At 39.0% G+C, this 24,958-nt stretch overlaps 1 protein-coding gene across 2 annotated transcripts in view; it reads left to right on the forward strand.

Moving 5' to 3' along the window:
• LRRC72 (leucine rich repeat containing 72) overlaps positions 1 to 24,958 on the forward strand; it is a 45,738-nt gene that overhangs the window by 10,565 nt on the left and 10,215 nt on the right. For both annotated transcript variants that reach the window (XM_033193731.1, XM_033193730.1), the window contains exons 3-5: positions 674 to 743; positions 16,547 to 16,628; positions 18,069 to 18,179. In XM_033193731.1, coding sequence (XP_033049622.1) covers positions 674 to 743; positions 16,547 to 16,628; positions 18,069 to 18,179 — 263 coding nt within the window. The remainder of the gene's footprint in view (positions 1 to 673; positions 744 to 16,546; positions 16,629 to 18,068; positions 18,180 to 24,958) is intronic.

The following is a 24,958-nucleotide window of genomic DNA, read 5'->3' on the forward strand; positions in this document are numbered from 1 at the left end:
GGCTGAGGCAGGAGAATGGCGTGAACCTGGGAGGCGGAGGTTGCAGTGAGCTGAGATCCGGCCACTGCACTACAGCCCAGGCGACAAAGCAAGACTCCGTCTCAAAAAAAAAAAAAAAAAAAAAAAAAAGAAATGTAGGAACAACAGGGAAACTTTGAACATGAATGGCATATTAGATTAAATTCATATTTCACACAGTGTCTGTCTCTTGGTGTCCTGCAGTTTCCATCAGAGTCCAGTCTGGCCAAATACTTCAAGGTTATTGCCCCACAGTAATAATCCACAGATGATATTGAAACAGGACCCAGCTACGTTTCCCACATTTACTTGAAAGTCCAGTATTAGCTTCACTTTTTTCCTTTGTCCTCTCCCCAGTAAAACTTGTTTTGAATTAAAGTTCCAATAAATTCAGTCATAATGAGGTGTTAATTTTTGCTAATGTGGTAAAGTGCTCCCCTTCAAGTATTTGCTTTAACTAGCTGACAAAATCTTAATCCAAATGAATGAAGTTATAATGATGGAATTTATAAAATAAGCAGGTGAGTGTGCCAACAATTTTGAAATGACAAAGAGAGACCCTTCTAGTTACTACGAAGCCATACTAACTACATGCCCATTCTTACCTACATGTGAACTGATTGTTGCTAATGTTCACATTTTTTTTTCTTTCCAGGGAACTGACAGAGGTCATTGATCTTTCTAGGTTTAAAAAATTAAAATATTTATGGCTTCATCATAACAAGGTAGTGTTGTATTTTATCTTTCAATTACTAAAATTAAACTACTATCTTAATTTTATGTTCCTAATAGAGCTAATCTTTAAAAGTATTAATATTTTTTGCTTAAAATTTAAATTCAGCTAAGAAACCAATATAAAACACATATATCTGGTACATATATGTCTGGTGTGTGTGTATATATATGTGTGCGTGTATATATATTTATCTGGTATACATACACATATACACACACGAGATACACTGAATAAGGACAATCTTATATAGTCCACAAACTATATTTTTTCTGTGAACCCCAAGTATCTGAGACAGGTCTCAATCAATTTAGAAAGTTTATTTTGCCAAGGTTAAGGACACGTGCCCATGACAAAGCCTCAGGTGGTCCTGACAACATGGGCCCAAGGTGGTCCAGGCACAGCTTGGTTTTATGCATTTTAGGGAGAGTAGACATCAATCAATTTTCCACCTGTGACCTGAAGAGGGCTTCCAGGTCATGGGTAGATAAAAGACAAATGGCTGCATTTTTTTGAGCTCCTGATAAGCCTTTCCAAAGGAAGCAATCAGATATGCATCTATCTCAGTGAGCAGAGGAAGGACTTTGAGTTCTGTGTCCTTTGTCCCCAAAGAATTTCCTTGTGGACAAATTGTGAGAGAGCTATGTAGCTTTTTTTTAAATCTTAGTAGCTATCTTTTTTAGGAATAGAATGGGAGGGAGGTTTGACCTAAGTAATTCCTAGTTTGATTTTTCCCTTTGGTTTAGTGCTATTGGGATCCTGAGATTTATTTTCCTTTCACATTTCTAAACTCACTATCACTTAATTTGTTCTTTATAAAAGAGACTTGTTTAGTCCATGTAGTACTGAAAGGATTTCATACCCAAAACAGCTTTTGAGTGGTGGTGGGATAAGTAAATGAGCTAATGTGAGTTTTCTTGTTGATCAATAATTGACTGGGTGCTAAGCTACCTAAGTATTCATATCCCATCAAAAATTGAAGTCTTATTTAGATCCGGAACTCTAACAGGCATATTAACTATTATAATATTTCATCAAAGTTCATATATAAAGTTTTAATTATGAGTTTTCTTTAAAATCTAGATTATACTAGATTGACCATTAAGAGGAAACTGTGCCACTGTGGAAATGATACAGAGATTTGTGAAAAACATTAACCCTGAGATATGAATATATTTAGAGTTATAACACATTGTTAAGAATGATCTGATTTCCTGACCAGCATTATTCTTACATTAGTGAATATTTTAGCTACCCTCTATTCAGGAAAAAATAAGGCAAAAGGAGTTAAATAAAGGGAATGCATTTTTTTGTTTATTCACTTATTCAATCCACAATATTTATTGAAGTATATGAGGTCATTATTTGTTGTCCACTCATATCCATTCGTTCCTTCTTCCTGTCCAACAGAATTTGGGTTTGAGTTTTGGTACATACTCCTCTTGCATTCTACTCAAGTAGGTGGTCCCACCCAGGTCCATGGGTGGATCCTGAACTAAACCAACCAGAATAATCCCACTCTTCCGGTGAGTGACTAGTCAATGAACAGGCATCTAACTCAACTGTAATAGAGACAAGGGCACATTTGCTGAGAGGTTCCTGGGAGAGGCTTTCTTATTCCTAAAAGGGAATACTAGAAGAGTACTTTTGCTTCTGGATGTTTTCTTACCTGGATATGAAGGCAGGAACTAACTATCCTATGAACTTGATGAATCCAATACTTAGAGAAAGGCAGAGCCCGGAGATTCATGGAGATGCCAAGACTAAGGCTATCACAACTTCTGCGCTTGGTGATATGTGAGACAATTAATGAACTTTCTTTATTTGCCAATTTGATTTGGGCTTAAAAGTTACTTGGAGCCCAAAGCATCCTACTTGGATACAGCTTATTCTGTACTTGTATTAGGCTGCTACAGAATTTAACAATAAATGTGATGATCCCTGCTCTAGTGATAAAATTAGGAGGGGTAAAGGGAGTGGCTCTGCTCCTAGCAAGTACACTGTATTTGCTAGCTGCCTGGAATGAGACAACACAGTTGTCTTTGAAGACAATGAATGTAATTTGGTAAATTTGAAGCCTATTATGCTGGAAGGGTGCGTATTTCTGCACATCATTATCTAGTGGGTGATAAAACTTGAGCTTCTGGTCCAAACGTGAACTAGCTGATGAAAATGCACAAGTTTATTTCTAAGGACCTCCAACGTCCTAACTTTCCTAGGTTTGTTTTGGCAACTCTACTTTCATTATGCTCTGAGGGCTTGTTTAGCTTCATATTGTGTAGATATTCATTAGTGCTGCATCTCCTCCTTATTGAGATCACGTTTTTCTAACACCTGCTGACATAATTAGTGGGAGGCAGCTGCTCTTAGGTCTAAAGTCTCCTTTCCTCGTTTCATTCTCTAACAAGTCTGACCCAGAGAATTTCAGGTCCATGAATTCCTTCTTTCCAGTCTCTTATGAAAGGTTGAGTTTGGCTCAGAAAAATGACCTAAGTGACCTATATTTTACACAACAATTTATATGGCACATACATATAATCACCTTCTGTCTTTGCTCATTACTTCAAAAATTTTCTTTTATGGCTGTCCAATAATGACTATGCATTCATAATATTGATGCCACAATGTTAATAGCCTTCTATTTCTGGAAGTACAACAGTAGCTTGGTATATTTCATTTCATCTCGATGAAGAACCTGTCTAATGCCTCACCAAACAACTATTCAAAATGGAATCTGGGTTTCTGCTGTGCAGCAAAAACCAATAGTTAACAAATTTTATAAATGCAGTTTACATAAAAAGACGCTTCTGGCAAAGTCATTGTCTACAAACATCATTATGTAAAGAATAATTGAAATATTTGTAGTAACATCACTCACACTAACTGACTAGAGAATGGTCAGATTAGAATAAATGCTTTAATATTAGGACAAATACCTAATGCATGCAGGACTTAAAACCTAGATGACAGGTTGATCTGAGCAGCAAACCACCATGGCACATGTATACCTATGTAACAAACCTGCACGTTCTGCACATGTATCCCAGAACTTAAGAAAAAATAAAATAAAAATAAAGAGTAAATGTTTTAAGAAATGTCTTAGGCTCAATCTTCTATGCTGTTATGATTTCCAAGCTCCTAGACATGAAGCGCATATTGAGAATTCAGCAAATAGCACAAATGTATGTATTTTAGGAAGAAATATTGGTTTATAAAATTAGCAAATCATACTTTGAAAATTGAAATAATTATTTTTAATGTGCTGTTACAAATATTTGATAAAGAATTATTTGAATGGCCATACTTTTTCAGTAGATTTACAACGTGCTTTGTATCATGGAATTTCTGTTGGCCTCTTTAATCAGATTTATTTGTTTATTAAGTTTGGGTATATGTATTTGTTTATTCATTTATACATACAATACCTTGCTCCAAAAAACTATTTAGAGCAGTACAAACTCCACTCTGGGATATAAGAGCTATTTAAAAAAAACAAAATGAATTAGCATACATTCCATATATTTTGGGCTCTTACGTGTTTCTGTTACCTTAGAGCAATATTAATTATATCCTTGGTGTCAACTTTGTTGAAAAAATTGTATTTTGCTCCATATTTAAAAACTTCTTTAAAAAGCAAATGAATATAAATAACCTAAATAACACTTCACTGCATGGTTGTGAAATTTGAAGATATGTACAATACATATCTAGTTATGGTTTTTAATGATTTAACAAAAAAACCCTACTTTTGGAAAGAACAGGTGCAAATATTTTAGTATGTCGGAAAAGAGAGGGGAAAACATGAGAATGAAAGTCTGGATTGGTTAAAAATAGTTACTTCTGAATATTTTTAAGGTATAGACTGTGTAAGTACTGTATATATTTTAAGCTAAGATAGAAATGAATGCATTGTTTTAATTTATTGGATAAGAACACCATAAAAATAAACTTAGAAATTTTAAAAGTATGTTGAAATGTTTCTTTTATTACTCCTATATAATTCAGGGTATATTATTAAAATGCTTCCCAACTAATGTTTCATGTTCTATGTAAATTTAGTGCATACTGGAATTTCAGTACTAAACATACAATAACATACCGTTTTAATTAACACGTAAGTCCAGAATTTTTCAGAATTTCATCATGTCGTTTAATCACTGGTGTATGTATGCGTCTTTGCTCCTAAGGTTTTTCAACCTTGCTACTATTGTGATAATTCTTTTTTTTTTTTTTTTTTTTTTGAGACGGAGTCTGGCTCTGTCACCCAGGCTGGAGTGCAGAGGAGCTATCTCGGCTCACTGCACGCTCCGCCTCCCCGGTTGACACCATTTTCCTGCCTCAGCCTCCTGAGTAGCTGGGACTACAGGCGCGCGCCAGTACGCCCAGCTAATATTTTTGTATTTTTAGTAGAGATGGGGTTTCACCGTGTTAGCCAGGATGGTCTCGATCCCCTGACCTCGTGATCCACTTGTCTCGGCCTCCTAAAATGCTGGGATTACAGGCGTGAGCCATCGCGCCCGGTCTGACCTGGATAATTCTTGGTGGTGGAGTATGTCCTGTGCATTTTAGGGTGCTTAGCAGCATCCCTGGCCTCTACCCATTAATGCCAGGAGATGCTCCCCAGGAGTGGCAAGCAAAAATATTTCCAGATATTGTCAAATGCTCCCTGGGGGGCAAAATTCCCCCCCACCTCCACTGAGAATCATTCAATACAGCAGCAGAGTGATCTGTGGAAACCTAAGTGAAAATATGTTACTCCTCTGCCCAAAACCACTGATGGTTTTCTGTTATATTCAGCCAACTTCTTACAGTAACCAACAAGGTCCTATACACATTGGGCCTCTGGTTCTCTCTCTGACCTTATTACCTGCCATCTCTCCCTGGCTCATTCTGGTTTAGCCACCCCAGGCACTACACTGTCTCGGGACCTGTGCACTGGCTTGTCCCCAGTGCTGTTCCTACAGATATTCCAGTGGCCCTCTCCCTCCCTGTCATCAACAGTCTGTTCAAACATTGCCTCCTCCATAAGGCCTACTCTGTCCAACCCCACTAAAATGTAACACCACCTCACTCTACCACTTCCAATTGATGGCGGCGGCAGGCCGTTTGGAGCAGCTGCTGACATTACACCAGCTGCACCAGGGAGGTGTGGACAGTGGCAGCAGGAGCAGCTGTGGGAGCAGCAGTGGTGCCCCCCATCCAATTGTACCGCCTCCACCCTCGCACAGCCAGGCAGGACCCGCTCCCAGGCCCAGAGCCTCCAGTGTGGCCTTAACCTCCCTCCTTGCCATATCTTGGGAACCTGTGATTACCCAGCTGAAGACACAGCCCGGAAAACATGGAGGGGAGGTGGAAAGGTCCTGGAGCCCAACCCTGGGAGACCCCACCAGAGCCTGTCACCCTGGGAGCTGCCGCAATGGGGCCAGGCCAAGTCACCCACCGGTGGAGGAGCAGTGTGGTTGGGCATGGAGTGGGGGGCAGAGAGGGGTTCCAAAGCAGAGCTGGGACTTGGGTGGTGCCATATTCCACAGAGACGGCGGGAGCTCCCCAGGCACAACTGCAGCTGCCCAAGCCATGGCTGCAACCTGTGTACCCCTGTGCTCTTGGGAGCTGGGAGTAGGCAGGAGCCCCATCCTCCCAGGCATAGCTGCAGCTGCCCAAACTGCCACTGTGGATCCAGGCATCTCCCTGCACCCAGGAAGGCCCCTCTTACACCTGCAGGCTCAGAAGTGCCTCCTCCTGCTGTCTGGTTTCTCCCTGCTGTCAGCACCCACTCCGATAACAGAGCAAAGTTGAGCCCTAGCCCGGGAGCTGTCACAACCTGGCTGGGGGTACACACACTCAAGCAATGCTGGTATGCCAGCCCCCTGCCACCTCGGCCCCCTCCAGACTTTGGGCACCAAGAAGTGTGGGAGGGAGGCTAAAGAGGAGCTGAGGGCAGCTGGGCACTGACCTGCAGGTGCCCCTTGACATGAACCACCTGAGCTCCATGAACAGTGGCAGGAGGCACACAGGCTCCTGGGCAGAAGGTAGCAGGTCCCCAGTGAAGCCCCGCCTTCAAGTTAGAGAGGGCCTAAAGGCTGAGGGCTGGGCTTTCAGTCCCATGGACCAGAGTGAAAACTTATGGTACCTTTTCCAAGCCTGCCTGTGGCTGCCCATGAACCAATCAGCAAGCACTTCCTCCCCTCTAGGGCCCATAAAAGCCCTGAACTCAGTCAGACTTGAGGAGACAACAGGATGACCAGCTGCAGAGAGGAGCTATCTTCTCTGCTGAGAGCTGGACACTTGTTAGGGCACCCTTGCTATGGACAGGAGATGCCCACTGCAGGTCTTCTGTAAGGTGGTCTATTGCTCAGTAAAGCTACCCTTTGTCTTGCATACCCTCCAGTTGTCTGTGTAACTCATTCTTCCTGGATGTAGGACAAGAACTTGAGACTCACTGAATGGCGGGGCTAAAAGAGCCATAACACAAACAGGGCTGAAAACACGCCCCTTGCCTGCCACATTGTGGGTGACAAGAAGGAGACAAGAGAGAAGGAGAGAAGAGAGGAGAGAAGAGAGAAGGAGAGAAGACTTGAGGCCTTTTGGGAAACCCGGACCTAGGAGCTCCCCAAACCAGGGCTGTGACACCCTCTTTAGGGTTCTGCAGTTCCTGGCATCTTCAAACTTCTGGATACCACGCCACATTCCCGTGTCAGTCGTGGAAGCTGCTTATGACACACCTGGTGCAACCACAGCCTCACAGGAAGCTGGCGCCCATGCCAACCCCTGGAGCTGCCTGTCCTGCTACAGCCGACTGGACCCCACACTTGCTCACACGCCTCTCAGTGCTCTGTGCCTCGCTCACCCTTGACAGGCATGGGATCCAAGCTGGTAGCAGGAGCTGAGCACAGCCTTCCAGGCTGATTCGGCAGAACCAGCCCAGCAGGCCAGAGCAAAACTCAGGCAAAGGCACCACTGGCCATAGAGGTTTCTGGCTGGTGAAGCCAGATTCCACAACACAATCTCCAAGTTTCATTTTTTTCACATAGCACTTATCAACTTAGGTCATAATATATAATTTACTCATTGTATGTATTATTTATTTAATCTTTCCCTACTACAATAAAAGCGGAGATTTTTGTCTATTTTCTTCATGGCTCTTCCCCCAGAACTTAGCACGGAGTCTGGCACATAGTAGATGCTCAACAAATGTTTGCTGAGTGGAAGAATAAGTAAATTAAAAGTCTAATATTTTTTCATAAATACAACATTTTCATTTTGTCAGTGAATCCAAAATGGATTGTAATTAGTCACCATTTATAAATTTGAGGAGGGCAAGTTGATAATATTTTGTTTAGTATTTTACTTTTTGTTCATTTGAAAATGTCAGTTTCTGTTTATTGGACACCATGGCTAAGAATATTTCTTTGCATGAGTACTAGTTAAGGTAACAGAAGTTCACATGACAGAAGCATGCTTTGGCCGATTTAAGCAGAAAAATAATTTATCGAAAAGATATTGGATAGCTATTATGGAGCTTGAGAATCAAGTTCAGAAAGTTCTCAAAATCAAAGGGAGCCATGGTCAAAACCTTGTCACAGAACTACTTTTCACAAACACTGTTTGTGGAAAAACAATTAACAATAGAAGCAGTGGCTTGTACTGTTGGTGTCACCAGCACCAGCCACTGGACACATCCACTGTCACCACTGCCACCATTTCCACTACTATGGAAAGCAATATTTTTTCTCTCCATCTCTACCACCACCAGAATTAACTTTCAACTGTCTCCACTTCTTTGTATGACTAGTTCTTGATTAGAAGTTCAGAGTGGGTGCATCAAGATCATGAATCCATGCCCTACCTGCCAGAAGTCTGGAAAATCAAATATCTTGTATAATGGGGTGTAGTTTCTGATTGCCACCAAGACTTATTAGACAAGAAATCCTCAAATTGTGCGGAGGAGTTTTAGATGCTACACAGTCAAAAAGGTACAAGTGTATCCCATCTTTTATTAATGTTTAGAAAGATAAAAGTAAAAGGAATAGTACTAATATCTGCACTAATGATTCCTGTTAGAGTACCAGGAAACGAGAGTTGTTAAATTAACAGATGTTTTCAGGTGAGGTGGCTCATGCTTGTAATCCCAGTACTTTGGGAGGCCATGATTAGAGGGTTGCTTGAGGCCAGGAATCTAAGACCAGTCTGGGAAAAATAGACCACATCTCCATGAAAATTTTTAAAATTAGCCATGCATGGTGGTGTGTGCCTGTAGTCCCAGCTACTTGGGAGGCTGAGGTGGGAGGATGCTTGAGTCCGGGTAAATGAGGCTGCAGTGGCTGTGATCGCACCACTTCACTCCAACCTGGGCAACACAGTGAGACCCTATCTCAAAAAATAAAATAAAAAACGATGTGGAACTGGGAACTGGAGTATAGCTATGGTCCTATCACTAACCAGCTAATAATATACAACAAATCACATAATATCTCTAAAACGATGTTCTCCTTAGACAATATGGGGTATTTATTCTTTCAGACTGCTTCCGGGGTTGGCATGAAAAATAAATGAGATGACAAGTGTAAAGCACTAATCAAAGAAACTTGCACACAGTAGTCACAGAATAAACAGTAAGACCCAACCTCCTTACTCCTTTTCTTCATGTTGTTCTTAACATAGCTATATAAACATATAGTATTAGTTGAAAGAATTGGCTAATTCTCTAAGTTAGCAAGGGTTGTGCACGTCTGCCCTCACTTGTCATTTCCCAGTTGCAACAATTTTCAATTATTTTAAGTGATCTTTTGTTACTTATCAGCTTTTCTCTAAGTCACTTGCTGGTATTGCTGCTACTTCTTGATTTTTCTTTTCTAGAAAATAGCTATTGAATTTTCACTAAGGAAATGAGCATTTAATTCTTTCTCTTTCCTGCCCTCACTTCTACCACACACATGCATACTTTCCATTCCCCATTCTCCTGATGCGGTTGTATTGTAATTTTGGTTAAATCAATATTCACTGGTATATTGTTATGACAAAATATGCTATTCAGAGCTAAGCCATGTATTCAGCTTTATGTTTTCCTTGATTATACTTCCTTCAATTCCCTGGAGTTTATATTTGTTTGACTTTTTTGTTAGCTTTTTGTTATGAACTGAATTGGGTCTCCCTCAAATTCATATGTTCAAGCCCTAATTCCCAGTCTCTTAGAATGTGGCTGTATGTGGGAACAGGGCATTTAAAGAGGTGATTAAGCTAAAATGGGTCATTAGGGTGGGACCTAATCCAATATGACTAAAATCTTTATAACAAAAGGAGACTAGGACAAAGAAAGCCAGAGACTAGACATATGCACATAGACAGAGATCACATGAAGACACCAGAACCAAGTGGCCACCTACGAGCCAATAATAATACACTTTTTGAAGCCATTCTTTATATTGATGACACTATTTGGGTTTAATGGACGTCCCTGTGATGTTATGAAATATATATTTAGTCCCAGTCCTCATTTCCTGGCATACAACTCCCCAAATCCTTGGAATCTTCGAAGTGATAAGCATCTTTTCGTGTGACTGATGGTTGGCAGCTCCCAGGCAGCTTCAGGATGGGGGCTGGTCATTGAAAACACTAAGGCAAAATTAGAAGGTTGGGACTTCTGCTTCCCAGGAGCCCTACTTCCAGGAGGGGAGAAGGCCTGAAGGTTAAACTGATGACCAATGGCCAATGATTTAATCAATTATGCCTATGTAACAAAGCTTTCATACAAATCCTAAAAGACTGGGTTCAGAGAGTTTCCGGATAGCTGAACACATGGAAGTTCCTGGAGGGTAGTACCCCTGGGGAGGGCATGGAAGCTCTGCATCCCTTCCCCTCTGCATCTTCATCTGTATCCTTTGTAATATCCTTTATTAAAAAAAAAAAAAAAAGTAAATGAAAGTGTTTCACTGAGGTCTGTGTGCCACTCTAGCAAATTTCAAGTCCAGGGAGGGGGTAATGGGGACCCCAATTTACAGCCAGTTGGTCAGAAGCACAGGTAAAACAACCGGGGGCTTGCAATTGGCATCAGAAGTGGGGTGGGGGGGGCAGTCTTGCAGGACTGAGCTCCGAACCTGTAAGATCTGATGCGATCTCCAGGTAGATGGTGCAGAAGTTCAACTGGAGGACACACAGTTGGTGTCTGCTGCATAAAAGCCCCACACATTTGGTCAAAAAAGTCTTCTGTGTTGTGTGTGAGAGGAGAGGAGAAAACCTGTTTTTACAACTCAGTCCCCAAAACTGATTCATAATAATGAGTTGTTATGAAGCATACTTTGAGGAACGTTCAAAAGTTTTCTCAGATCGCCCATACGTATTCAAGGATGTTAAAGTCAATAATTAGAGCATCATTGATTATAATCTTCTAATTTAAAAGAAATACCCTGAGACGGCTAATGTATTAATCGGTGGGGAGAATATAATAGTTTACCTCTGGAACACGCAGAAATGGGACTCCAGAGCATGTGAAAAGAAAGGAAGTGTGCAGAAAAAGAGGACATTGGGATGGTCAGGGTTAAGAAGATGCCAGGAGGAGAAAAAGGAATGCTGAAAAGAAGAGTGGAAGAAGCCAAGAACAAGTGCAGTTACTTATGCATGATGTTGCTTAGTGCCGGTGTTGGATCTTTTTTTTAGTTTGGATTGATTGGTGACCATATAAATCTATCTAGGTTCTGCTGAAAAGTCCTATAAAAAATGTAAGAACCCCACCTAAGAGGTGGGGAAAAGATAGGACAGTGCCTGGAACTCAAAACTAGTTAAGAGATGGCAGCCTGGTTAGAGCAACTGTTGAGAAGAACCCAGAAAACTTGAGAGGTCAAGTTAGATCAGGTGGGTAGAACAAGGGAGGTCAAGGCTCAAACCAAGTCTGAGAATGAGCTGAGCTGGACAGTTCAACTTCCTGTCCTGAACATTAGTAAGGTGCAGTGGTTTCCAGCAGGGACTGTGGAGCCTGGGTCAAAGCCTACCCAGTTCCACCATGTACTAGCTGTATAATCTTGGGTAAATTACTTAACCTTTCTGGGCCTCAGTTTCATCATCTTAAAATAAGATAATAATATACTCCTTCCTAATGAGTTTGTAGTAAAGACTAGTAAGGCAACATTCTGTTTATTTTTACAATTTGAAAGTTTTCAGAGATTATTACATTTCTTCTTCTTTCCATTTCTGGTCAAAATTTTTGGATGCATTTTAGACACCTTTTGGGACTATTGTTGAAATACTAGGAATAAATTGATGCATCGAATATTTTCCAGTGCTCAATCTAATAAACTAATACACTTCAACATATTTTCAAATTAGTAACTTCTGGATGGTTTAGAAAGAAGTCTCCCCAAATTAAAGAACTCAGTTATGATGTAATACATGCCAATGTTTGGTTTGGGAGTCAGATAGACTTGGGTTTGAATGTTCACTCTGCTACTACTTACGATCTCTGGACCTTGAGAAAGTTGTTTAACTTCTCTGAGCCTTGATTTTCTCCTAGGTAAACTGGGGATATGGAGGTCAAATAAATAACATTGGGCTTTTGTTAGGATTATATTGTATAATGTCTGTGAAAACATCTAGCTTAATGCCCAGCTCATAATAAGCACTTAATACATGGATTTTCTTCTCTTGCATCAAAATCAGCAGTTGTCAACTGGGGGTGTTTTTGCCTCCCAGGGGACATTTCACAATGTCTAGAGACATTTCTGACTGGGATGTGTATGCTGCTAGCATCTACTGAGTAAGAAGCCAGGGATGCTAATGTACAACCCCAGGGCAGCAACTTTCCCATCAACTCCAACGAAGAATTATCTGGTCCAATATATGTGATTGCTGTAGAGATTAAGAAACCCTGAATTCTTCCTTAATTTTAAATTCATGGTGGTATACATTTGTGCCTAGTAGTACCCTAGTGATTACCTGTATGTATTTTACATTAAATATAAAAGCTCCCAGTTCTATAAAATTAATACTAATGGTTAAATAATAGTCATCTATTGGGCACTTGCTATGCTCCAAGCCTAAGCTAAGACATATGATTTGTGAAATGCCACACTAAATATAAATCCTACAGCAATCCTGAGAATCAGTAATACAGATTTCTCTAAATGGATAATAATAATAACATGTTATGGCCAGGCGCAGTGGCTCACACCTGTAATCCTAGCATTTCGGGAGGCCGAAGCGGGCAGATTATCTGAGGTCAGGAGTTTGAGACCAGCCTGGTCAACATGGGGAAACTCCCATCTCTACTAAAAATAAAAAAGTAGCAGGGTGTGCTGGCGCACGCCTGTAATCCCAGCTACTCGGGAGGCTGAGGCAGGAGAATCGCTTGAACCCAGGAGGTGGACGTTGCAGTAAGTAGAGATTGCACCATTGCACTCCAGCCTGGGTGACAGAGTGAAACTCCATCTCAAAATAAATGAATAAATAAATAACATTTTATTTTAATAATAACTGAGTGTCAGGACAATAGCCTGTCTTATAATGTTCCTGACCTTAACAACTTGCTATCTTGCAATGTATATTGAATTCTACCTTGAAATACTCCCTCAATTTCCTCCACTCCTTTCTTCTCCTGCCACCATTACTCTACTTTGGGCCACTACAAATTCTTCTGAATTAGGGAAACACCCTCCTTATTCATCTCCTGCCATCGTACTTACTATCTCCTGTAAATCGGTCATTTTCTTTCTAAAATCTAATTGGGCAATGACATATTTCTAAACAAGATCTTTTAATAGTTCCCCAAGGTCCTCATGATTTGGCTTTGACTCCACTCTATCTCCCTTCACTCCCCCTCACCTTCACAAACAACTCACTCCTATAATCCCAATAATCATGGTCCAAGGATGTTAATGCTCGTGGGAAAACTATGATTCTATAACCAAGGTCAAACTGTGGGATTTATTAGTGTTCTTCTTGTTTTAATGAGCAATGCAAGAGAAATTAAAGTCTCAGCTAATTAGTAATGTTCTATTAATGTGTGGTTGGCAGGTAACTGGAGGAAGAGAGAAGAAAAGGTCATGATTTCTGCTGGCGTTCTTTTCCTACGTTGATGTCAAGTGTGGCTACTATTAAAGCAGGGAGTGGTGAGAGGAAGAACAGAAGGCAGCGAATTGCTGCCAGGAGGCCAGTGGGAAAAGTTAGAAAGTGATAAGGAGCCAACAGGGACACTCACCTTCTGGCTTTGAACGGTTTCTCCTACCCTGGGGAAACACGGCTTCTCTCATGATATAACAAAACCTTTGGTGAAATTACTAGTGGTCCTCCGGAAGGAGTGCTGGCATAATTTGGTGGAGATGAGTCTGCGAACAATCAGATGAACAGCACACGAAGTCCCTTTTATAGCTTCCTAATTTGTGAATGTTGCCAATATAAAAACAAAGTAAAGAAAATTCATCAAAGAAGTTAGTTTTCAAACCTTAAATACAAATCTAAAAAGGCTTTTCTGAGATTTGAGAGGGGCATGAATAAAATGTCCAATAGGCCGGGTGCAGTGGCTCAAGCCTGTAATCCCAGCACTTTGGGAGGCCGAGAAGGGCGGATCACGAGGTCAGGAGATCGAGACCATTCTGGTTAACGCAGTGAAACCCCGTCTCTACTAAAAAATACAAAAAAACTAGCTGGGCGAGGTGGCGGGCGTCTGTGGTCCCAGCTACTCGGGAGGCTGAGGCAGGAGAATGGCGTAAACCCGGGAGGCGGAGCTTGCAGTGAGCTGAGATCCGGCCACTGCACCCCAGCCTGGGCGACAGAGCGAGACTCCGTCTCAAAAAAAAAAAAAAAAAAAAAAAAAAGTCCAATAAATCCTCACTAAGTCAGATGGGTTGGGATACTTTTTCTGAATCTGTTCATCAATGAACAAAATATTTTTATTTAACTAATAATAACAGTTCCTGGACGGACATGGTGGCTCATGCTTGTAATCCCAGCATTTTGGGAGGCCGAGGTGGGTAGATCAGCTGAGGTCAGGAGTTCAAGACCAGCTTGGCCAACATAGTGAAACCCCATCTCTACTAAAAATAAAAAATTAGCCAGGTGTGGCAGCATGTGCCTGTAGTCCCAGCTACTTGGGAGGCTGAGGTAGGAGAATCACTTGAACCTAGAACCCAGGAGAAGGAGGTTGCAGTGAGCTGAGATTGTGCCACTGCACTCCAGCCTGTGTGACAGAGTGAGACTCCGTCTCAAAAAAAAAAAAAAAAATTAATATTTCCTATGATAAGCTTTAGAAAACACACAAGAAACAATTTACCATCAGGAACATATATTTTTGTATACATAAAGTACTGAATACTTGACCAATAACTCTTTCATGAGACTCTTTTCCCTGCTAGATTCTGTGTTAAATGGTAAAGTTATCATGCTTACATTTAACTTACCTGCAGTTCTTAGAACATAACTGCTCCTCCTCTATGGCTCTACCATGTCTCATCTTCACAATGCAAATACATCTTTTAAATTTGATGGATGTTATGGAGTTAATATTTTTAAAAAAATAGGAGTTCTCCTTACGGGGTACCAGAATGACTCTGACATACAGTTTAGCATTGAATATCCCATATTATGTATACAGTACCTAATGGTTCATTTGAGGAATTTTGAGAGAGTACTTTTTACTATTTCCTTTCATATGAAAATTTTGATTCTAACCTTAAAAGTAAATGTGACTTCTTCACTATATTGTTAGGAGAGTAGGGAGGTAGAAAGGATAAGGTGCTGAAGAAACATGGTTCTTTTCCTTAAGGAAAGCACAAAACTCTAGTGTTCAAGTGATTAACTGTACAAGTCAAAGTAAGCATTTGGGATGGTCAAGAAAATGGAGGTTCATGAGCATAGGAGTTGTGAGGAAAGGCTTTGTGAAAAAGGATGAACTCTGAATGATGAACAGGATTATACTGTGCCTTGCCCTCTAATTGCAGATGGTGGCTGGTTGAGCTATTAGTTCCGGGCCTGATCTGGCAGAGCTGCCTCCTGCGTGTATTCAGATTGCAGAGCCCATGGCTAAACTGAAATCTGTTTACTAGAGGGGCAGAGAACCAGAGAAGAGGAGATGGTTATAGACGAGGCCATAAAGAAGGAGTCCAGGATTAGACCATCACTCAGGAAATCTGACTCAAAGTGCTGAAGCAAGTAGAAGTTTAGAGAAAATAAAGTGGGTCAAAATAGGGCACAAAGACAGTAGTAAGGTACAAGGAGATCAACCCTTGGTTTCGACTGATTTCTGCAAGTGAAAACTTACTGCGGCTGTCCACTCACGCACGGTTTAGTATGCCTTGTTGGCCTAGGGCTAATCCTTAAAAATAACTTCAAGTGTACCAAGAAGAAAAGACATACAGACAAAGGGAAATCATGACTCCTACAGATGCAGAAATGGCCTCAGCATAAGGAGAGAGCCCTTGGCACATGATAATATTAGGTGGTAGATATGTGATGTCGGATCCAATGAGACTATATGGAGCAGAAGTAGAAGAAATATTGTTAGCGCAAAAGAGCTAAGGCCAGGTTGCAGAGGTTTTGAAAGCCAGGCAAGCGAGTTTGGCTAAGATGTGGTAAGAGAGGTTTAAGTTAGCTAAAAATATTCTTTTCATCACATTCTCCTCAAAGCCAATCCAAATAATCCAAATGTAACTTACAGCCAGACCAAAAGGTCACAAATAATAATAGCAAAAGTCAAACTTTTATTATCTTATTATAATTAAATATATTATTTTTGTATATCATGTTATCTATATTTATGTTATATATGCAGTTATTATAAAAAGTATATTGTTCTCTAACTCTCATTTTTAGCTCCATGGAATAACATTTCTAACTAGAAACTATTGTCTGACAGAACTATATCTAAACAACAATGCAATATTTGAGATAGAAGGTATGTCTTAAATTTTCTGTTGATTTAATAGATTTTCAATTAAGTACTTTCAACTATGGTAATTGCTAATGACATGCAAAAATCTGTTTTAACATTTCTGTTGAAAATATATTAAGGAATCTATTTTTAAATGTTTTAATGTACATTTTATATTAAGAAATGTGCTATTAGATTACTTTTCTAATTTAATATTGTCATGTGTCTTACTCAAAATTTAAAATAATTTTTAACAAGTATTTTAGACATAAACTAGACATGTGGAAGCAAATTTTAACAATAGTTGGGAGCATTGATAAATGCAAAAACTTAATAGTCTTAAGAAATTTTATTGGCCGTATGTTCTACCAGTCAAATTCCTGCTTTCACTCTGAGTTAATTTTATATGCAAAACACTCTCAACACTGATAATTTCAAGCCATTCATAAAAGCACGTGGCATACCATGATCATGAAATACGGAGGTACAGTACAAAACACTTTTCTTTAATATCCTATATCATAGAATAAAAATGTCATACATTTTAAGGCCCATCATGATTTCATGCACCACTAAGAAAGAACATCTTGCCAATGAAGCTATGACATGGCTATCAAAAGACACATCCCACTTTCATTTATGTTAAAAATGTAGGAAAATAAACAATTTAGAATCTATGAAAATAATATGAATATTTGGTTTCCAGTTATGTACAGAAAATACTTAGCTACGCAGTTTGGAGGAGATGAGTAATTTTTCCCTTGACTAGCATTATAAATCTAAGTAACATTGACAAGCAAAAAAAAAAAAAAAAAAAAATCCAAAACCAAAACCAAACAAAAAGAAGAAAGAAAATAAGCCCTCCAAAATCAATCAAACAAACAAAATTATTGCTACATTTTAAAAAGTAAGACAATCTGGGCACGGGGGCTCATGCCTGTAATCCCAGCACTCTGGGAGGCCTAGGCGGGTGGATAACCTGAGGTCAGGAGTTCGAGACCAGCCTGGCCAACATGGTGAAACCCTGTCTTTACTAAAAATACAAAAATGAGCTGGGCGTGGTGGTGGACACCTGTAATCTCAGCTACTTGGGAGGTTGAGGCAGGAGAATCCCTTGAACCCAGGAGGCGGAGGTTGCAGTAACCTGAGATTGTGCCATTTCTCTCCAGCCTGGGCAACAAGAGTGAAACTCCATCTCAAAAAAAAAAGTAAAACAATAACAGTGGAAAGAAATTTACTCTGTATTCCCACATCACAATTAATGGTATGAATTATACCTTATTGTATTCTTAATAAGAATTTATAATATATTATTAATAGTTATTCCTTCTTTATCCAGCTATCATAGGTTTTCCTTTTTAGTTAGCATGTTAATTAGTATTAAAAATGTTTATTTTTATTTACAATAAAAAAATTGAAAAAAATGTTTAAAATCTTGTAAAAATATTCTTTTTTTTTTTTTAGGCCTGCATTATTTGCCTTCATTGAATATACTCCTGCTACACCACAATGAGTTAACCAACATTGATGCAACAGTGAAGGAATTACAGGGAATGCTAAATCTGAAGATCCTAAGTAACAATTTGCAATTTTATATGGCCATAAATTAAAATAGTATTAACATAAGACATTTTTCCATTTATCAAGTTTAAAATTAGAGGAGCAATGTTTATAATTAAGATATTTAGGCCAGGCACTGTGACTCACGCCTGTAATCTCAGTGCTTTGGCAGGCCGAGGAGGGCGGACACTTGAGCCCAGGAGTTCAACACCAGCCTGAGCAACATGGTGAACCCCTGCCTCTAACAAAAATACGAAATTAGCCAGGCATGGTGGTGCATGCCTGTAATCCCAGCTACTCAAGAGGCTGAGGCGGGAGGACAACTTGAACCTGAGAGGTAGAGGTTGCAGTGAGCCAAGATTGCGCCACTGGACTCTAGCCTGGGCAACAGAGCAAGACCCTGTCTCAAAAAAAAAAAAAAAAATTAGATATTCCTGAAAATAAGACTAGATCTTATTGTCTTTTAAGACATGCTTTTGAAAAAACAACAGATAGAAAAATTTTTGTGTGTGAAATGCTATCTATCACATGTCTAATGAAAATGACAAAAGTAGCAAGAGGATTTACATGTTTAAATTTATTTTGGGTTTTATCTCAAAAGTAAGTTTTAACACATATTATATGATTCCATTTATATAAGTGTCCAAGTAGGCACATCTATAGGACAGCATCACTGAGAGGTAACTGTTTTTAAATAGATGAGCATTGCCAACGGCCAAGGAATTGGGGGTTGTGACAGCCAGAGAGTAAAGGGTGTGGGGTTATTTTGGGGGTGATAAAACGTACTAAAATTGACTGTGGTGATAAGTTGCATAACTTTGTGAATATACTATAAACACACGAATCATATGTTTAAACTGGTGAATAGTGTGGTACATGAAGTATATTAATAAGGCTGATACCAAAAAAAAAAAAAAAAAAAACAGAAGACTTTGTAAGCTTTCAACTGGATGACCAGCAAACTTTATTCATATATATTGAATCACACCCAGTAAGGAACTAAACTATTGAAAAGAAGTGTGAGATGAGTCAAAAAATAATACACTACTCCTACTCTCAATAAGCTTATGGTCTTGAAGGGTAGATAAACATGTATACAACCACAATTCAAGATAAAGAATTCTGGGTGTACTAAGGTAAAAGACCTGCAGATCAATGAGGAGGTTTTCAGACTTTAGAGTTTAGAGACCTCTTTATGATAATGTAATGCAATAGATATATTTTTAAATTCCTTTTCCATTCATTTCTCAGAATTGCCTGAGATTATTTTGAATAGTTGTAAACTAGTATTGATGGTGAAGGTTCTAATCAGATAATCAGATCAATGTAGAGAGAGTTACTAAAGTTTCTATATGTTTTCAGTGTTGTCAGTTATATGTACTATACTGAGGGAAAATGATTCATTTGTTATAGTTAGATTATTTAAACCCAAGTATTAAAATCACAAAAGTACACCAAGTTCATGGCAATTTTATGCTCATTTTGGAGATATGAGAAGGCTGCCTGCTGTCAGAAGTTTTTTTTACAGCTTTTGGATCTTCTGTGAAAGAATTGGCCTGCATATTTGAGTTACCTGGCCCATATCTGCTGAAAAAATGCTGCTATAATTAAAAGACTAGTTATGCTAGACCTAGGACACTTACCTTTGTTTTTCTATAAAATGGGCTGACAGCTACCTCTCAGGGTTGCTTTAAACATTAGGATAACTCTGTAAACACTTTTTAAGAAAACATTTCTCACCATTAATGTTATTTTGAAGCAACAACAAAAATTGAAATTCTAAAATAAGAAAAAAATTGTTTTATTGTGGATTATGTAAATCAGATAATGAAATGAGTTGCATCCACTCTCGAAATTCTGCTAATAGATTCAAGAAAACAACTGCTATTTTAAATAATAATCATACAGTAACATGTTTGAATGTCTTTCTTGTTGAAAAAAATGTTTTATTATAGTCTCATTTAAATCTTTACAGCATCCTATGATGTGACTAGAATTATTCCCTTTAATCATGGAAATGCAAAGCTCACAGATTTAACCAAACTCTTAAGGAATGTTGAAACACAAATTCATGCCTTGTTTTACTTATCATTTATTTATTTATTCATTCATTCAATAAATATTTATAATTTATTCATTCATTCATTTAATAAATGTTTATCACACATTCACTACATGATACTATTCTAGATAATAGGACTCAAATTTGAACAAGAAAGACCCAGTCTATACCCATATAGGGCTTACAAATTTGTATAAATATTTCTCAGCCTAAATATTTCTTAGAGTTGAAGGGGTTTGATGCAAAATGATTTGCTACTTTAAAAACTCTATAATTTGGGGAAACTTGTTATAAAACAACATGTGGAGAGTAGTAAACAAGCTTACTCCCATAGTAATAAACAGAGTTATGCCCATAGTAATAAACAAGGTTATGCCCTGAACAAAGGTGCCCAGCCCAGGACCGAATGGATCCTGAAATCTAGCCCATGCCCCACTTGTCAAGGGTGTATGTGAGCATAGAATTGTGCCAGGCATGAGGGGTGGGAGTTTTCTAGTTTTTAAATACCAGCCTGGTAGTATAATGTCCATATCATTACCAGTCACAATAGTTTATGACCACTATTTAAAATCATAGTGACGCAATTCAAGTTATGTAGCTGTAATTTTCCAGTTGAGAATCTTGTTGTGGGATCATTTGTTTGAGATGGAGAAAATGCTATGTCCAATTACAAAAAACAAAAAGCGTTTTCTAAAAATTCACATTTTGAACTCATGTCCCATTTTGGTTAAAGATGTTGCATGGAAAATAGTTTGTATTTATTAGACAACTAATGTTATTTGTGCAGTCATGTCTTCAGATTAAGTTTCTATGAGCCTCATTTGCAATCACAGATTAGCTTTAGCTCATTCACTAAAATGAGAAATCTATGTGTTTTCAAATGTGGTCATTTTTGTCTTTTTAAGTTGTAAATCCATGTGCAACTATAAAGTGTTGTTATTATTCCACTTAAATGACAAGTTCTTCAGAGGGTGAGAAAATAGCCTGAAGGGCAAAACACTAATCCATTCTCAGCATTGCACTTTCCATTGGCATTTATGAGGAGAATTGCCAAGGATTGCCTAGGAGACGCATGGCTGAGAGCTTCAGGGAGGCCTAAACCAGCTGCAGAGTGTGAGGTCCTGGGAACTGGAATTCCTGTCTTCTGGGCAGAGTCAGGGGACTCCACCTCTTCTCTCCAGGCAGTCTACCTTTCCACACCCTCTCTTTCCAACTCAGTTTTCCTCTTCCCTTCCCTTCCCTCCTCCAAATTCTTTCTAAATCAGAATCCACATGTGGCTGACGGCTTTCATTAACTCCTGCCCCCTTTCCAATACTAAGGGAAAAAACCCACCACCAAAAGCCACAGCATCAAAATGCTTAAGCCAGTCTCCTGTTCTAAACCTTCAGTTTTCTCATTTCTTTCTAATTTTCTGTTTTATTAAGCTCCACTGTTGGAAAGTATGCTTAAGACTCCTGCATGCCATAATTGTTAAGACCTGCTTCCTACTGGAGCTTCCAGGAATCAGCATTGGGAACAGGGAGCTCCTCCTTTCGAGAGAGGGTCTCCAAGTTTCCACAGGTATTGCTTTTAAACATTGTCTGCCTTTGTCTTTAGCAGTGGCCCCAATCCACTGCTGATGGCAAAAAGCCAGGGGTGCAGAGGGATGCTGGGAGATGGGGTGGGTCTAGGATCTCCACTGTCCCTTCCTTTGAGCCTCTTTTCCTATAATACCCTTCCAGGTGGGACCACCCCTCCCAAAAGACAAAACAATTCAGCAAAGAAAAAGAACCAACAGTGTTTTTCACTACTGTTTGTCCTGAAAAAGATAATGTTCTGATCCCTCCTCTCTCGATCCTCTGCTTTATCCTAGTTTGCCTTTTACAATCAGGGGTGATTTCCATATTCAGTAAAAAGCACATGGTGTGTGGTGGCCACCAGATTTTTAGTTAAAACAAGATGATGATTAACAATGGAGATGCTGACCTTACTAAGTAAGCTTGACCCAGAGCCTCACAATCCTGGTATCTGATTATTGACAGCTGAACTTCCTTCCACAGGCTGCTCTCTATAGGCTTTTAACTTCTCCATGTCATTTTCTTTTTCCCATATAGTAAAATTGGGATGTTGGTCTCTTATTCATTACATCAACTTTCTTCGAAGGCAGCCTTAAAAACATTGGGGTTCATTTAAATAATGATTTTAAATACTGCTTTAAAAGTTTACAAAAAAGTAACTGGAGCCAATTATTTAGATATCTTTTTCCTCCTTCTGTCTTGATAATAAGTAGCTTCATACACGTGACTCATGTAAGTCAAGCTTGTGTGGTAAGGTAGTAGAGACATTTTGATATATCATTGGGTAAATGTAAATTGCTTAGACTCAGAATCCCAAATTAAGATAAGCAAGACAGTGCTGGCGCCACTGAGGTGTACACTGTAAGTAGCCTGGAGGGAAGGTGGATTAAATAGTATTAACCTATTGAAAGTGAAAGTGTAAGCAATTTCTCTTCATAGTTTCTAAAAGAATGTGCCCATACATCATAGAAGGCTTTCAGAACATTCAGACACAGGAAACCGATTTCACATCTTAGACATTTAATTTATGTTGATTTTAGTAGCATCAATCCAAAACTCATAAATCCAAAATGTTAAATGTTTCATAGTATAGAAGGAAAAAAGAGAGTTAAAAATAAGATTGCTTCCTTCTAAAATTTAAGAGCTAGGAAACAGTGAATAATAATGACGAAATGCCTTTCAAGTTATTTAATTCAATGTTTTTAAGTTAATTTAAGCAGAGGCTGGGCTAACAGTTCAGATTTCTGATTTTGTGTCATTCAGTTTTGACTTTACGATGAGATGAATGGTCAACCACAAGTCCATAGAGTTTTTAGTATCAGTATGTTGTTAATAAGTAATGTAACAGTAGTAAATCCAAGTTTTGTGTTTTATTTAGCTGAAGCTAGTTTTTGAATTTCCATATAGAAGTTACTTAACCAAAGATTAGCAGAAAAAGCCAAGAAATGAAATGAAATGGATAGTAATGTCCTCAGCGGGAAAAGAAAAGATGAAGGGTGCACCTAGAGAAAATGTCATTGAAAGATGTTAGTACATTTTCCATTAACGTCATATGTAAAGGCAGACTCTACTTCCAGATGCTATAATGTGTAACAGGGTTATGAGGTGTCAGATGTGATTCCCCAAGACAATAACCACAAAGCAGACTTCTGTGCTAAAGCATCTGTGACTTTTTCTTCCTTCTGAGTTCTCATGAAAAACAATTATGCTTTGCTTTTATATCCTTGAAGAGGGTCCTTTTCTTTACTTTCTCTGGCTCCAACTACAATTCATGATCCTTATGACTCTTTTAAAATCTGTCCTTATTAGTGGTTTGATATACATCTGTTCTATTCCCTGTCCTTCAGTTATAATTATTTGTTACCACTTTAAAATGCTTCTCTTTTAAGAATAAATTTCAGACCATTTTCTGTCACTTAAGAAATCTTGAAAAAAAATTGTTTTGTCTTCTCATTTTCTCCATTACATACATATTTCCTTTCTTTTAAATTTCTCTGTGGCTCCTGGCTCTACATTTTCCTGTATGCCTTTCCTCATTCCTGTAACTTTTGTTTATTATGCACCAGGTGTCTTCCATTGCCTGCTTTATGTCCCTCCAAAGCTCGTGTTTCCCACAGGGAATAGCTATATATAACGCTTTTATTAGCCAGAAAAAGTTGTGTTTATACAACAAATATCAGAATGTTTTATTACTACAGAGAAAACTTCCAGATCATTGACCTTTTTAAAGTTTTTATCTAGTTTGTTATCTTTTAAGCATGCACCCACCCCAATCTTCTTTATGTTACAAACTGCTCTTTATAAATATTAATCAGTTTTTTTCAGAGGTTCTAATGCTTACTATTTTCAGGCCTTTATCAAACCTCTTTGTATTTTATGAATAGTCTACAACAGTATTCTTAAATTTCACATGTACATTAAGTGAGCTTCATTTTGAGTGAAGTAGTTGTGCAGTAGCTGGAGCTCTTTCTCTTACTGCCATCTAGTGGTTCTCCTCATTAGTTGTATTTTCAGAAGTATTTCCTAGAAATTGCGCGTAGGTAGGCAGAATCCGAATAACTAAAGATGCCCGGCCAGGCACAGTGGCTCATGCCTGTATTCCCAGCATTTTGGGAGGCCAAGGCAGGCGGATGACGAGGTCAGGAGTTTGAGACCAGCCTTGCCAACATGGCAAAACCCCGTCTCTACTAAAAATACAAAAATTAGCTAGGTGTGGTGGCAGGCGCCTGTAATACCCGCTACTCAGGAGGCTGAGGCAGGAGAATCGCTTGAACCCGGGAGGCAGAGGTTGCAGTGAACCAAGATCATGCCATTGCACTCCAGCCTGGCAACAAGAGCAAGACTCTGTCATAAAAAAAAAAAAAAAAAAAAAATGCCCAACTGAAAATCATTAAAGTTTTATTTTACATTGTGCTGAAAAAAATATGTTTATTGTCATCTAGGATGAATAGGGAAAATATCATTTTAAAAAAAATAAAGCCCTCACAACTTCTAGTTGAAGATGTTTAAAAACACCTATGTGCTGATTCCCAGGGGATATGATGTCAGAAGTGCCAGGGCTTCTTCTGCATCCACATGCCTCCTTTTTCCAACCACTGCATTAGGAAGTGCAGTTTATCGCAAATCCTGGCACCTGCACACCAGGATCTCAGAAGTGCACGTGCCTGACCAGAGA

This window comes from Trachypithecus francoisi, unplaced genomic scaffold, assembly GCF_009764315.1.
Source record: "Trachypithecus francoisi isolate TF-2019V2 unplaced genomic scaffold, Tfra_2.0 Lachesis_group4, whole genome shotgun sequence".
NCBI classification, from domain to species: Eukaryota; Metazoa; Chordata; class Mammalia; order Primates; family Cercopithecidae; genus Trachypithecus; species Trachypithecus francoisi.